Here is an 11,292-nt window from a genome sequence, read left to right as displayed (position 1 = left end):
CCCCATACCTCCTCCCTCACCCCCATCTCAGGCCCCAAGAAGACTATCCACATCAAGCAGATGTTCACCTGCACATCTGTTCATGTGGTATACTGCATCCGCTGTACCCGGTGTGGATTCCTCTTCATCAGGGAAACCAAGCGGAGGCTCGGGGACCGCTTTGCAGAACACCTACGCTCGGTTCGCAATAAACAACTGCACCTCCCAGTCGCGAACCATTTCAACTCCCCCTCCCATTCCTCAGACGACATGTCCATCCTGGGCCGCCTGCAGTGCCACAACAATGCCACCCGAAGGTTGCAGGAACAGCAACTCATATTCCGCTTGGGAACCCTGCAGCCCAATGGTGTCAATGTGGATTTCACAAGTTTCAAAATCTCCCCTCCCGCTACCGCATCCCAAAACCAGTCCAGCTCGTCCCTGCCTCCCTAACCTGTTCTTCCTCCCACCTATCCCCTCCTCCCACCTCAAGCCGCACCTCCATCTCCTACCGACTAACCTCATCCCGCCCCTTGACCTGTCCGTCCTCCCTGGACTGACCTATCCCCTCCCTAACTCCCCACCTACACTCACCTTTACTGGCCCCATCCCCGCCTCTTCGACCTGTTTGTTTCCTCTCCTCCTATCCTCTCCTCTATCCATCTTCTATCCGCCTCCCACTCTCTCCCTATTTACTTCAGAACCCCCTTCCCCTCCCCCATTTCTGATGAAGGGTCTAGGCCCGAAACGTAAGCCTCTCTGCTCCTATGATGCTGCTTGACCTGCTGTGTTCATCCAGCCCTGCACCTTGTTGTCTCGGATTCACCAGCATCTGCAGTTCCTACTATCTCTGGCACTATAAGTAGTGACATGTAAACTTTTCACTGTACTCATGTGAATACGTGACAATAAAGCTGACAATGTCAGCAAATTAATTCTAATTCCAATTCCAGTGGCGTCCAGCAGCATCTGGGTGTCAGGCTGGGGCCTGGGCTACTCTCAGCCCAAAATCCTGGGATGACAGGTCAAGGATCAAGTCAAGATAGCACAGAGTGAGTTGGGGGAAGCCAGCCAGGTGCAGTCAAAGATGTGGCGCTAGAGATTTGTCTCAAGCTGACCTTGTCTGACTCAACCCTGCCATGTCCCAGTACTGTGAGCTGACAGTATTCTAGTGATTTGTCCTCCAGATGCAGTCTCACCTGTGTATAACTAAAGCATAATGTCCCTACTTTTGTGTTCAACCTCCTTTGCAATATGTGAAAAATTCTTTTAGCTTTCCTAATTACTTGTTGTACCTACAAACTAATCTTCTGCAATTCCACTCTGGATCCCATTGTGTCTCAGAATTCTGCAATTTTTCACCATTGCTTCTTTTTCATTCTTCATGCCGAAGTAGACAATTTCATATTTTCCTACACAAACACAAAGTTGCTGGAAAAGCTCAGCAGGTCTGGCAGCATCTGTGAAGGAGAAAACAGTGTTAACGTTTCGGGTCTGGTGACCCTTCCTCAGAACTGATGGTGGCTGGGAAAACGTCAGTTTGTATGCAGAAAATAGGAAGGTGGGTGGGATAGGGAGTAAACAATAGGATAGAGCCCAAAGAGAGAGAAAGACAGCTGGAAATACTTGGTCAAGCACCAGGAGTGACAGTGAAATTAACGTTGGTGGGCAAGAAGAAAGCTTGGAATGGAAATCCCGTCAGAGAGAGGAGCAGAACTTCTTCAAGGTGGGCATGCCTGGAAGAGATGTGGCAGTGACTTAAATACTAAATAAAAACCGAAAGAACTGAGGATGCTGTAAATCTGGAACAAAAACAAAGCTGCTGGAAAAGCTCAGCAGATCTGGCAGCATCTGTGAAGGAGAAAACAGAGTTAACGTTTTGGGTCCCTCAGAACTGATGTGGGAAAACGTCAGTTTATATGCAGAAAATTGTTCTGAGGAAGGGTCACCAGACCCAAAATGTTAACTCTGTTTTCTCCTTCACAGATGCTGCCAGACCTGCTGAGCTTTTCCAGCAACTTTGTTTTTGTTCCTGATTTACAGCATCTGCAGTTCTTTCTGTTCATATTTTCCTAAATTGTACTCCATTTGCCACATCATTACCCACTCACTTGAGTTAACTATATTTTTTGTAACCTCCTTGTGCCTTCTTTACAACTTGCTTCTCTATCTTGTGTTGTAAGCAAATTCATCCAATTCATGAATATAAATTGTAAGCATTTGAAGTCCCAAGCACTGATCCCTGTGGCACACCAAGTATTACATCTTGCCAAGCAGAAAAAGCCTACTTATGCTTACTCTATTTCCTGTTTGCCTCCCAATCTTCTATCCATCCCAATATGCAATCCCCCACATCGTGAGCTTTTATTTGTCATTTTATCAAATGCCTTCTGGAAATCCATGTGCAAAGTTCCACAACACATGTTACCTCAGAGAGTTCCAATAGATTGGTCAAACATGATTTCCCTTTCACAAAACAATATTTACTCTGCCAGATTCAGTTGAAGTAATCTAAGTGCCCTACTATATATTCTTCACCAATAGTTTATAATAATTTCCTTACGATAGATGTTAAACTAACAGGCCTGTGGATTCCTTCTTTTTGTCTGCCTCCCATTTTGAATAAAGGAGTTACTTTAACTATCTTCCAAACGATCAGGACCATCTTTGAATCAAGGGAGTTTAGGAAAATTAAATCTAATGCATCCAACTATCTCACAGGATTTTTATTTGAAGAGCCTAGGATGAAATCCACCAGGACCCAGCACTTATCAGCCCACAGTTCCAACAATTTACTCATTACAACTTCTGTGGTGATTGTGACTTTCTGAGTTCCTCCATCCCTTCTATTTCCTGATTTATTCCTGCTTCTGGGATATTGTTTGTATCCTCCATACTGAAGATTGATGCAAAATACTACTCAATTAATCTACCATTTCCTTATTTTCCTAATTAATTCCCTAGTCTCATTTTCTATAAAACTAACACTCTGTTAGCTCTTTTCTCAATTAAATATTTATTGAAAGTCTTCCTATCTGTTTTTATGTTCCTGGCTAGATTTCTCTCATACTCTAAGTTTTGCCTATTTTGCTGAGTTGTTTTTAACATTCTGCCCAATCTTCTGACCTGCCACCTATCCTTCCACAATTGTATGATTTTCACATTTAGTTCAATACTAAGTTTAGAGTTAACCATGGATGTCTATCCCTTGGAATTTTTTATTATTTGTTGGAATGCATCTATTCTATTTTTCTGAAATATTCCCTTAATTATCTGCAAATGTATTTTTTAAAAAATCATTCATGGAATGTAGATATTACTTGCCGGACCAGCATTTATTGCCTATTATTAGTTGCCCTAGGTAAGCTAGTGTTGAGCTGCTTTCTTAATCAACTGCAGTCCATGTAGCATAGGGACACCCACAATGCTTTGGAGGGAGTTCCATGATTTTGATCCAGCCACACTGTAGGAATGGTGATATTTTTCCAAGTCAGGATGGTAAATGACTTGGAGGGGAACTTGCGGGTTGGCAGCATTCCCATGCATCTGGTACCCTTAGCCTCTAAATGGTAGTGTTTGTGGGAATGGAAGGTGCTGACTAAGGTACCTTGGTGAATTTCTTTAACACATCTTGTTAGATGGTACACAGTGCTCCTACTGAACGTCAGCAGTGGAACGAATGAATGTTTGTGGATGTGGTGCCAATCAAGCGGGCTGCTTTGTCAGTCCTGGATGGTGTCAAGCTTCTTGAGTGTCATTGGAGCTGCACCCATCCAGGCAAGTGGGGAGTATTCCCTCACACTCCTGACTTGTGCCTTGCAAATGGTTGACAGGTTTTGGGGAGTCAGGAAGTGGGCTACTTTATTTAGATTTGTCTATTTATCTAGGTTGCTAACTCTAGTTGAATGTTTTACTGCAGTGTTTCACCAGATGATCTTCCGTAACCCACTGGGTTAAACAAGATTCTTTCCTTCTCCAGATAAAGAGACTTATTCGAAGTCAATGGAAAAAACGATGATATTGTTTTAATTTCTTCCTGATGTTTTGCTGAGGGGCGGTGGTGTGCGGGAAACCCAAGCTTCATTCCGATAGTTCTGAGGACCTGAAAGTTAACTCTGACTTTTTTTTTCACAGATGCCGAGCTTTTCCAGCAATTTCTGTTTTTGTTCATTCCTGGAAGGTGAACACCATGTGCCCCGGTGATAGTAATGCCATGCGCGTGACCCAGCCCGCGCTCCCAGCGCCGCGGCGCTCCCCCCCCACCCCACGTCGCGGCCCGGGTTACGCGCACGTCAGCCGTGCAGATTGTTCTAGCAAAAAGCGGCAGCGCGATTCCGAGCCGAAGGCCGGCGGTACTGACCCTGGGAATGGAGGGGCAGCAGCAGGAGGGCCTGGGCCTAAGCCACAGCCTGACCCCTCATGTTTACTGGGCACAGAGGCACCAGGAGCTGTACCTGAGGGTGGACCTGAACGGAGTCCAGGTGGGAATGGGGAGATTGGAAATGAGACTGGGATTGGGGGAGGCATTGGAGTAGGCGATTGGGAGGAATGGGAAATTGACAAGGTTGGGATTGGGGTATCGGGCATGAGATTTGGGAATGAGGAGTTTGGGGGATTAGGATTGAGATTGGGGCTGGAGGAATGAGAATGGGGCTAGGGTATTGGGGTAAGGGCATTGGAAATTATGAGATAGGGTGAATGGGAAAGGGGTTAGCGCAATTGGAATCGGGCTCTGATGTTGAGAATAGGTATTTGGAATGATGGAAATCAGATTGGACATGGGAATTGTGAGGATTTGGGAATAAAATAAAAATTATCTTGGAGTGTAAACTGAATAAGTTTAACAGACGATTAGAGCAGTGTGGATGTATAAATCTGATCTGACATTTCTGGGATAGTAGGAACTGCAGATGCTGGAGAATCCGAGACAACAAGGTGCAGGGCTGGATGAACACAACAGGCCAAGCTCTGCTCCTATGATGCTGCTTGGCCTGCTGTGTTCATCCAGCCCTGCACCTTGTTGTCTCTGACATTTCTGGGAATTGGGATGTGAGTAGTTTAGGTGGTTTGACAGGTACTAACAGAATAGGTTAGAGTGTGAGAGCTGGTGAATTCAATTGAGCGGTGGGTCAGGGGTCAGTGCTATGACCAACAGTGAGGTAAGATAGGCTGTATGACTGGTAAAATCAGGAGATTATTTTCCTTACATTGTCAGGTGGAATTACTTTGAGCTGGATCTGTAATTCTTAAAAGTTAATCAATAATGTGAGATGCACAAGGTAAGATAACTTACCAAATTGGCAACATACCTGTAACTTCTATAATGGTGCAGACGTGGTTAATGGTTACAATACAGGATTTGCTGATTACACCAAGTAATGTGGCAGATCATAAATCTGAGGAAGATCGGCATTAAATGGGATTTGATCCAGTTTGATTGATGAGCTAAAGACTAGGAGATTAATTTTTATCTAAGGTTAATATGGAATAAGGTTACTTTGGAATATGAAATATGGGACATAGAATATGGATCCATTAGTAAATGTGGGAAATAGAAGGTGATACTATTGAATGGTTACTTCCAGCAAACAATCAATGTGAAAGCATTGTTGTCAAAATTACTCAGACTGAACTGTATTACAAAAATTATTTATGTCAAGTCCGAACTCTGTTCTGATGCGCATATTTATCTCTGTGCGGTCATATCTAATTTAAGACCTTGTATACGAGATGGAATACGTATTATATCAAGAAATGATCTTGGATCAGAAGATGTTGAATCCATATGGTTGGAGGTAAGAGATAACAAGGGGAGGAGGAAATTGATAGGCATAGTCTATCGGCCCCCTGACAGTGGGGATTCCACAGCACAGAAAATAAATCAACATAAAATGATGGCATGGTAAAAAGCAGCACATTAATCATGGGTAATTTTATTTTTCATATAATTTGGCAAGTGTAGCCATGAGGAAGAATTTATTAGGGATGGTTTCCTACAATAATATGCTGTGGAACCAAGGCTTTGGATCTGGTGATGTGTAATCAGGCACATATAATAAATGATCTCAGAGTAAACGATTCTATAGGAAACAGTGATCATAATGTGGTAAATTTAGCGTGCAGCTTGAGAGTGAGAAACTTAGGTCAGAAATGAATGTGTTAAACTTAAATAAGGACAATTACAAAGGCAGAGTTATCTGCATTGTACTGAGGGAGAAGATGGTTGATGAATAATGGCACATGTTGAAGAAAATAACTCATGACTCACACCAAAAGTGAGGAAGAAAGATTCTAGGAAAACATAAACTAATTACATTTCGTGAAGGATAGCATCATATTAAAATAAAAATATACAAAGTGACAAACATTAGGGCTAAACCAAATGATTGGGAAAGTTTTTAAAAAATAAACCAAAACAGAAATAGAAAAAACAAACTTTGAAGGTAAACTAGCAAGTAATATCAAAACAAACAGCGAGACATTGTTTGAATATGTGTAAAATGAAATGGACACAATGCTTTGCTTTGAGAATGAGATTGGGGACGTAATAATGGTGAATCAGGAAATGGCAGAGCTGAATAAATAAAAACAGAAATTGTTGGGCCAGGAGCAGGCAGGTGGGATTAGTTTAGTTTGGGATTATGTTCAGCGTGGACTGGTTTGACCGAATGATCTGTTTCTGTGCTGTGTGACATTATGACTCCTATGAAAAACTCAAGCCAGTCTGGCATTTCAGATCCAATGACCCTCTTCAGAACTGGGTTATTGGACCTGAAACATTAACTCTGTTTTCTCTTCACTGATGCTGCAAGACGTGTTGAGTTTTTCCAGCTATTTTTGTTTTATTTTGTATTCACTCGTGGGATCTGGGCATTGCTGGCTGGCACACATTTATTGTGCGTCCCTTGTTGCCCTTAAGAAGATGGTGAGCTGCCTTTTTGAACCGCTGCAGTCCATGCACATTGGATTGACTTACGATGCCCTTCAGGAGGGAATTCCAGGATTTTGATCCAGTGACACTGAAAGAAAGGTAATATATTTCCAAAACACATGGTGATCAGGGTATCTACTACCAGTGTCCTTCAAGATGGAAGTAGTCATGGGTTGGGGGTAATGTTTTGCAATGAAGGAATCCAGCTGCTATGGCCCTTTGATACTTCAACTTAAAACTTTTACAAAACAGCAGAGTGATCATGTTTAATGTACCATTTTCTGCACCTCCTTAAACTTCTGGATCCTTTGCATTAATTTTCTATTATCAAACTTTTATCCGATATTTGACCCATAGATTTTGAGATTAATAAGAGGAAATAATCCTTTCTGCACCAACAAAAACCTCTTGCCAAAAAACTGAAAATTCACCACAAAGTTAATATCAATCATTGATATCCAAAGCGGGTATCAGCATTGTGAAGTCCTGTCCTACTTGGTGTTTAGTTTATTCAAAAAGAGCGTGAGGTGTAATAAATTATTTCACTGGTGAAATTGGAGATGAGGTTTTCCAGTTATGAAAATCTAACCATGGTCAACAATGCTTGTTGACAGTACAGATTATTGTGCGCTTTTTCATTTGGTTTTCATAGTCTCAGCCCACACGTGTAGGAGAGATAAAATGGGAAACCGAATATTGTGCAATGAGCTTCAGCTTCAGACACCAACAGCACTCAAAATTCTGTTAAGTTTCAAAGGTTTCTGTTTATACTTGTATATCGCCAAACATAAGGATAAAATTGTGTGACAACTAGGTGCAACTTTATTAATACATCTGAAATAAATTTATTGCAAAAAAGCCTATTATTCAGAGTCTAGTTCACTTGTGTATAACCTGATTTAAATTAGTTGAAAATTATTTCAGAAGGCTGTAGTGTATAGGGCCATTTACGAGTTTGATTGGTGTGCTATAGTTAAAAATGAAAAATAATATCTAAAAGCTTTTAAAGCATGCCTATCAATGTCATTTATACTTAAAGAAAAATTTAATACTAGAGTGCAATAAAACAAAGACCTATGTATGCTGAAGATCTGAAACAGAAGCAGAAATTGCAGGAGAAATTCAGATCTGGCAGCATCTGTGGAGAGAGAAAACAGAGTTAACATTTTGAGTCCAATTACCAGTTTTGTAGAAGGATTATTGACTTGAAGCATTAACTCTGCTCTCTCTCTATAGATAGTCCCAGGCCTGCTGAGTTTCTCCAGTAAATTATGTTTTTGTTTCTTAATACCGAGAGTCTACTTGAAAGCCTGCTGGCCAGTACAACTGTGGAAAATCCGAATGATAATTAATTTGACCTGAGGCTGGTTTCTCTAAACCAATTCAAAGATTATGTAACTCAATAACTGGCACTTGAAATTCCACAATGTTTGCACTTGTTTGACAGATTTTAGGTAAATTACATTGTAAATATCAACAGATCCTAATTGAAATGCCAGGCCCCATGTTTAAAAAAATGAAACAAGGGATAGGAAATATGTATATTCATGGCTGGCAAAGCATCATTTCCAAGCCTCAGTGCACAGAGTAAGAATAGGAATATTCTGTACACGGAAAATTTGATCAATGAGAAGAAACCAGATGTTTCCAAATGGAAAAGGAATAACAAAGCTTGAAATGTTAACCAGGCCCCACATTTAGATTGCTACAATAAAGGGAGTCATATATCTTCAGATAAATTAAAAGTTGAGTTTATCGGATTCTTAAAATAATCATTTTGTCTCTGCACCTAATACGTAATTGACTGGGTCCCCAACATCTGGCTGAAATATTGTCACTGTGTTCTAAAATGAATTTACTCAAACAATTGTTGTGTGGTCAACCGTCCTTTGAGATGCCAAATTTGAATTCTGAGAATGGAGAATTAGCAGATAAAATCACTGTCTGTGATGTTTAAATAATAAAAGAGGTATTTCAGAGAACGGACTTGAATCTCAACATTAACTTCTATGAGTTGCAGAATCATCTTTGGTGTAAGCCTTGGCCCTAGCTATTCAACTTTAATTTTTTCTGAATTTATGTGGATTCTGCTGATTTGAAGAGCAATCATGTCACCTATCATGGTTTCAAGACCAACAGTCATTTTAAATGACAGAGACAGAGGGGGAACCTGTGGATGTGGTGTATCTGGATTTCCAGAAGGCATTTGACAAGGTGCCACACCAAAGGCTGCTACATAAGATAAAGTTGCACGGTATTACGGATAATGTATTGGCATGGATAGAGGATTGGTTGACTAGTAGAAAACAAAGAGTAGGGGTAAATGGGTGTTTTTCTGGTTGGCAGTCAGTGGCTAATGGTATGCCTCAGGGATCAGTGTTGGGACTGCAATTGTTTACAATTTACATAAATGATTTGGAGTTGGGGGAACTAAGTGGGATGTGTCAAAATTTGCAGATGACACTAGCATGAGTGGTAGAGCAAAGTGTGCAGAAGACACTGAAAATCTTCAGAGGGATATAGATAGTCTAAGTGAGTGGGCAAAGGTCTGGCAGATGGAGTACAATGTTGATAAGTGTGAGGTCATCCATTTTGGTAGGAATAACAGCAAAATGGACTATGTTTTAAATGGTAAAAAATTGCAGCACACTGCTGTGCAGAGGGACTTGGGTGTCCTTGTGCATGAATCGCTAAAAGTAGGATTGCAGGTGCAGCAGGTAATTAAAAAGGCAAATGGAATTTTGTCTGTCATTGCTAGAGGGATGGAGTTTAAAAACAGGGAGGCTATGCTGCAGCTGTATAGGGTCCTGGTGAGGCCACACCTGGCGTACTGTGCAGTTTTGTTCTCCTTACTTGAGAAGGGATATACTAGCGCTAGAGGGGCTGCAGAGGAGATTCACTTGGTTGATTCCAGAGTTGAGAGGGTTGGATTATGAGGAGAGTAAACTGGGATTATATTCATTGGAATTCAGAAGAATGAGGGGAGATCTTATAGAAACATATAAGATTATGAAGGGAATAGATAAGGTGGAGGTAGGGAGATTGTTTCCACTAGCAGGTGAAACTAGGACTAGGGGGCCTAGCCTCAAAATAAAGGGAAGCAGATGTAGGACTGAGGTCAGGAGGAACTTCTTCACCCAAAGGGTTGTGAATCTGTGGAATTCCCTGCCCAGTGAAGTGGATGAAGCTACCTCGCTGAATGTTTTTAAGGCAAGGCTAGATAAATTTTTGAACAGTAAAGGAATTAAGGGTTATGGTGAGCGGTCGGGTAAGTGGAGCTGGGTCTCAAAAAGATCAGCCATGATCTTATTAAATGGCGGAGCCGGCTCGAGGGGCCAGATGGCCTACACCTGCTCCTAGTTCTTATGTTCTAAATAAGTAATTATTCAAAACTATAAGCAACAATCATTGAAAAATATTTTAATTCCCCACAGACTTTGTTTTAAAGGTATTTCAATCTCTTGTTGTCTTACACTTCTTGTGCCATGCACCTCTTCTAATCTTTTTGGAGGTTAACAAGAATGCAAGCACCTTGTAAGGGCACTGATTAAACCTTAGTGTGAAATATTGGTACGTTGCTTATTTTGTCCTTTTTTTTTATATAGTCATTGTTATCCACTGATTGATACCCATGTATCCATTTGGTCGCAGAGTTGGTCCTAGACACCTTTTGTCTCCATTGTCTTCAGTAGACCAATTGCATAGTCCTTCATAGAGCATAGGGGTGATATCCGTGTTTTCGTTATCTGCAGGAAGTCCATTTCCCATCCCTCCCAGATAATGAGGACTAAATGTACATAAACATTACTATAAATGATTTTTTATTTGTTGCTTTTTGAATAATTGAATAATACGTTGTAATTAACTTTTTGTTAAAGTACTTTGGTAAAGATTCTGGCAGCAATAAGTTTTTAAAAAATTCTGTCAGTTTAACTGGTGACTTATCCTCTCTTTTAACAGAAACCTGATATCAAGATCACTGAAAACACACTCTCATTTAAAGGTAGGTTAATCATGCTGATCCTTTTCTGTTGTGTAATTAGTCAAAACTCAAATGCCTGGATTATAAGTATGCTATACATTGAGGAAGGGTCACCAGACCTGAAACGATAACTCTGATTTCTCTTCACAGATGCTGCCAGACCTGCTGAGCTTTTCCAGCAATTTCTGTTTTAGTTATAAATATGTTACTTTCCTAGCCAAAAAAAGGCACTGTTTTCTGTTCAGTTCAAACTGTACTGGCCTTGAGCTGCTGACAGGACCTCGTTATAAACAAATAGTTCTGATTATGCCGACACGTTATTGTTTACGCGTGTGTGTGTGTCTGCCTGTCTGTCTCTCACTCACACACACACACACGTGCATGTGCTCAACATCCCCCC

General features: G+C 41.1%; 1 protein-coding gene across 2 annotated transcripts in view; it reads left to right on the top strand.

Annotated features, from left to right (window-relative positions):
* Positions 1-4,271: 4,271 nt before the first annotated feature.
* Positions 4,272-11,292, top strand: part of hacd3 (3-hydroxyacyl-CoA dehydratase 3) — a 29,330-nt gene continuing 22,309 nt past the window's right edge. Inside the window, exons 1-2 of one of the 2 annotated variants that reach the window (XM_020515519.2) lie at positions 4,272-4,460; positions 10,871-10,913. In XM_020515519.2, the coding sequence (XP_020371108.1) occupies positions 4,347-4,460; positions 10,871-10,913 (157 nt within the window). In that variant the 5' untranslated portion in view covers positions 4,272-4,346. Of the gene's footprint in view, positions 4,461-6,904; positions 7,010-10,870; positions 10,914-11,292 lie in introns of those variants that run through there. The other variant, XM_048615821.1, reaches the window with a different exon arrangement.

This window comes from Rhincodon typus, chromosome 33 (genome assembly GCF_021869965.1).
Source record: "Rhincodon typus isolate 14 chromosome 33, sRhiTyp1.1, whole genome shotgun sequence".
In the NCBI taxonomy this organism is placed as follows: Eukaryota; Metazoa; Chordata; class Chondrichthyes; order Orectolobiformes; family Rhincodontidae; genus Rhincodon; species Rhincodon typus.
This window is presented reverse-complemented; position numbering and strand designations above follow the sequence as displayed.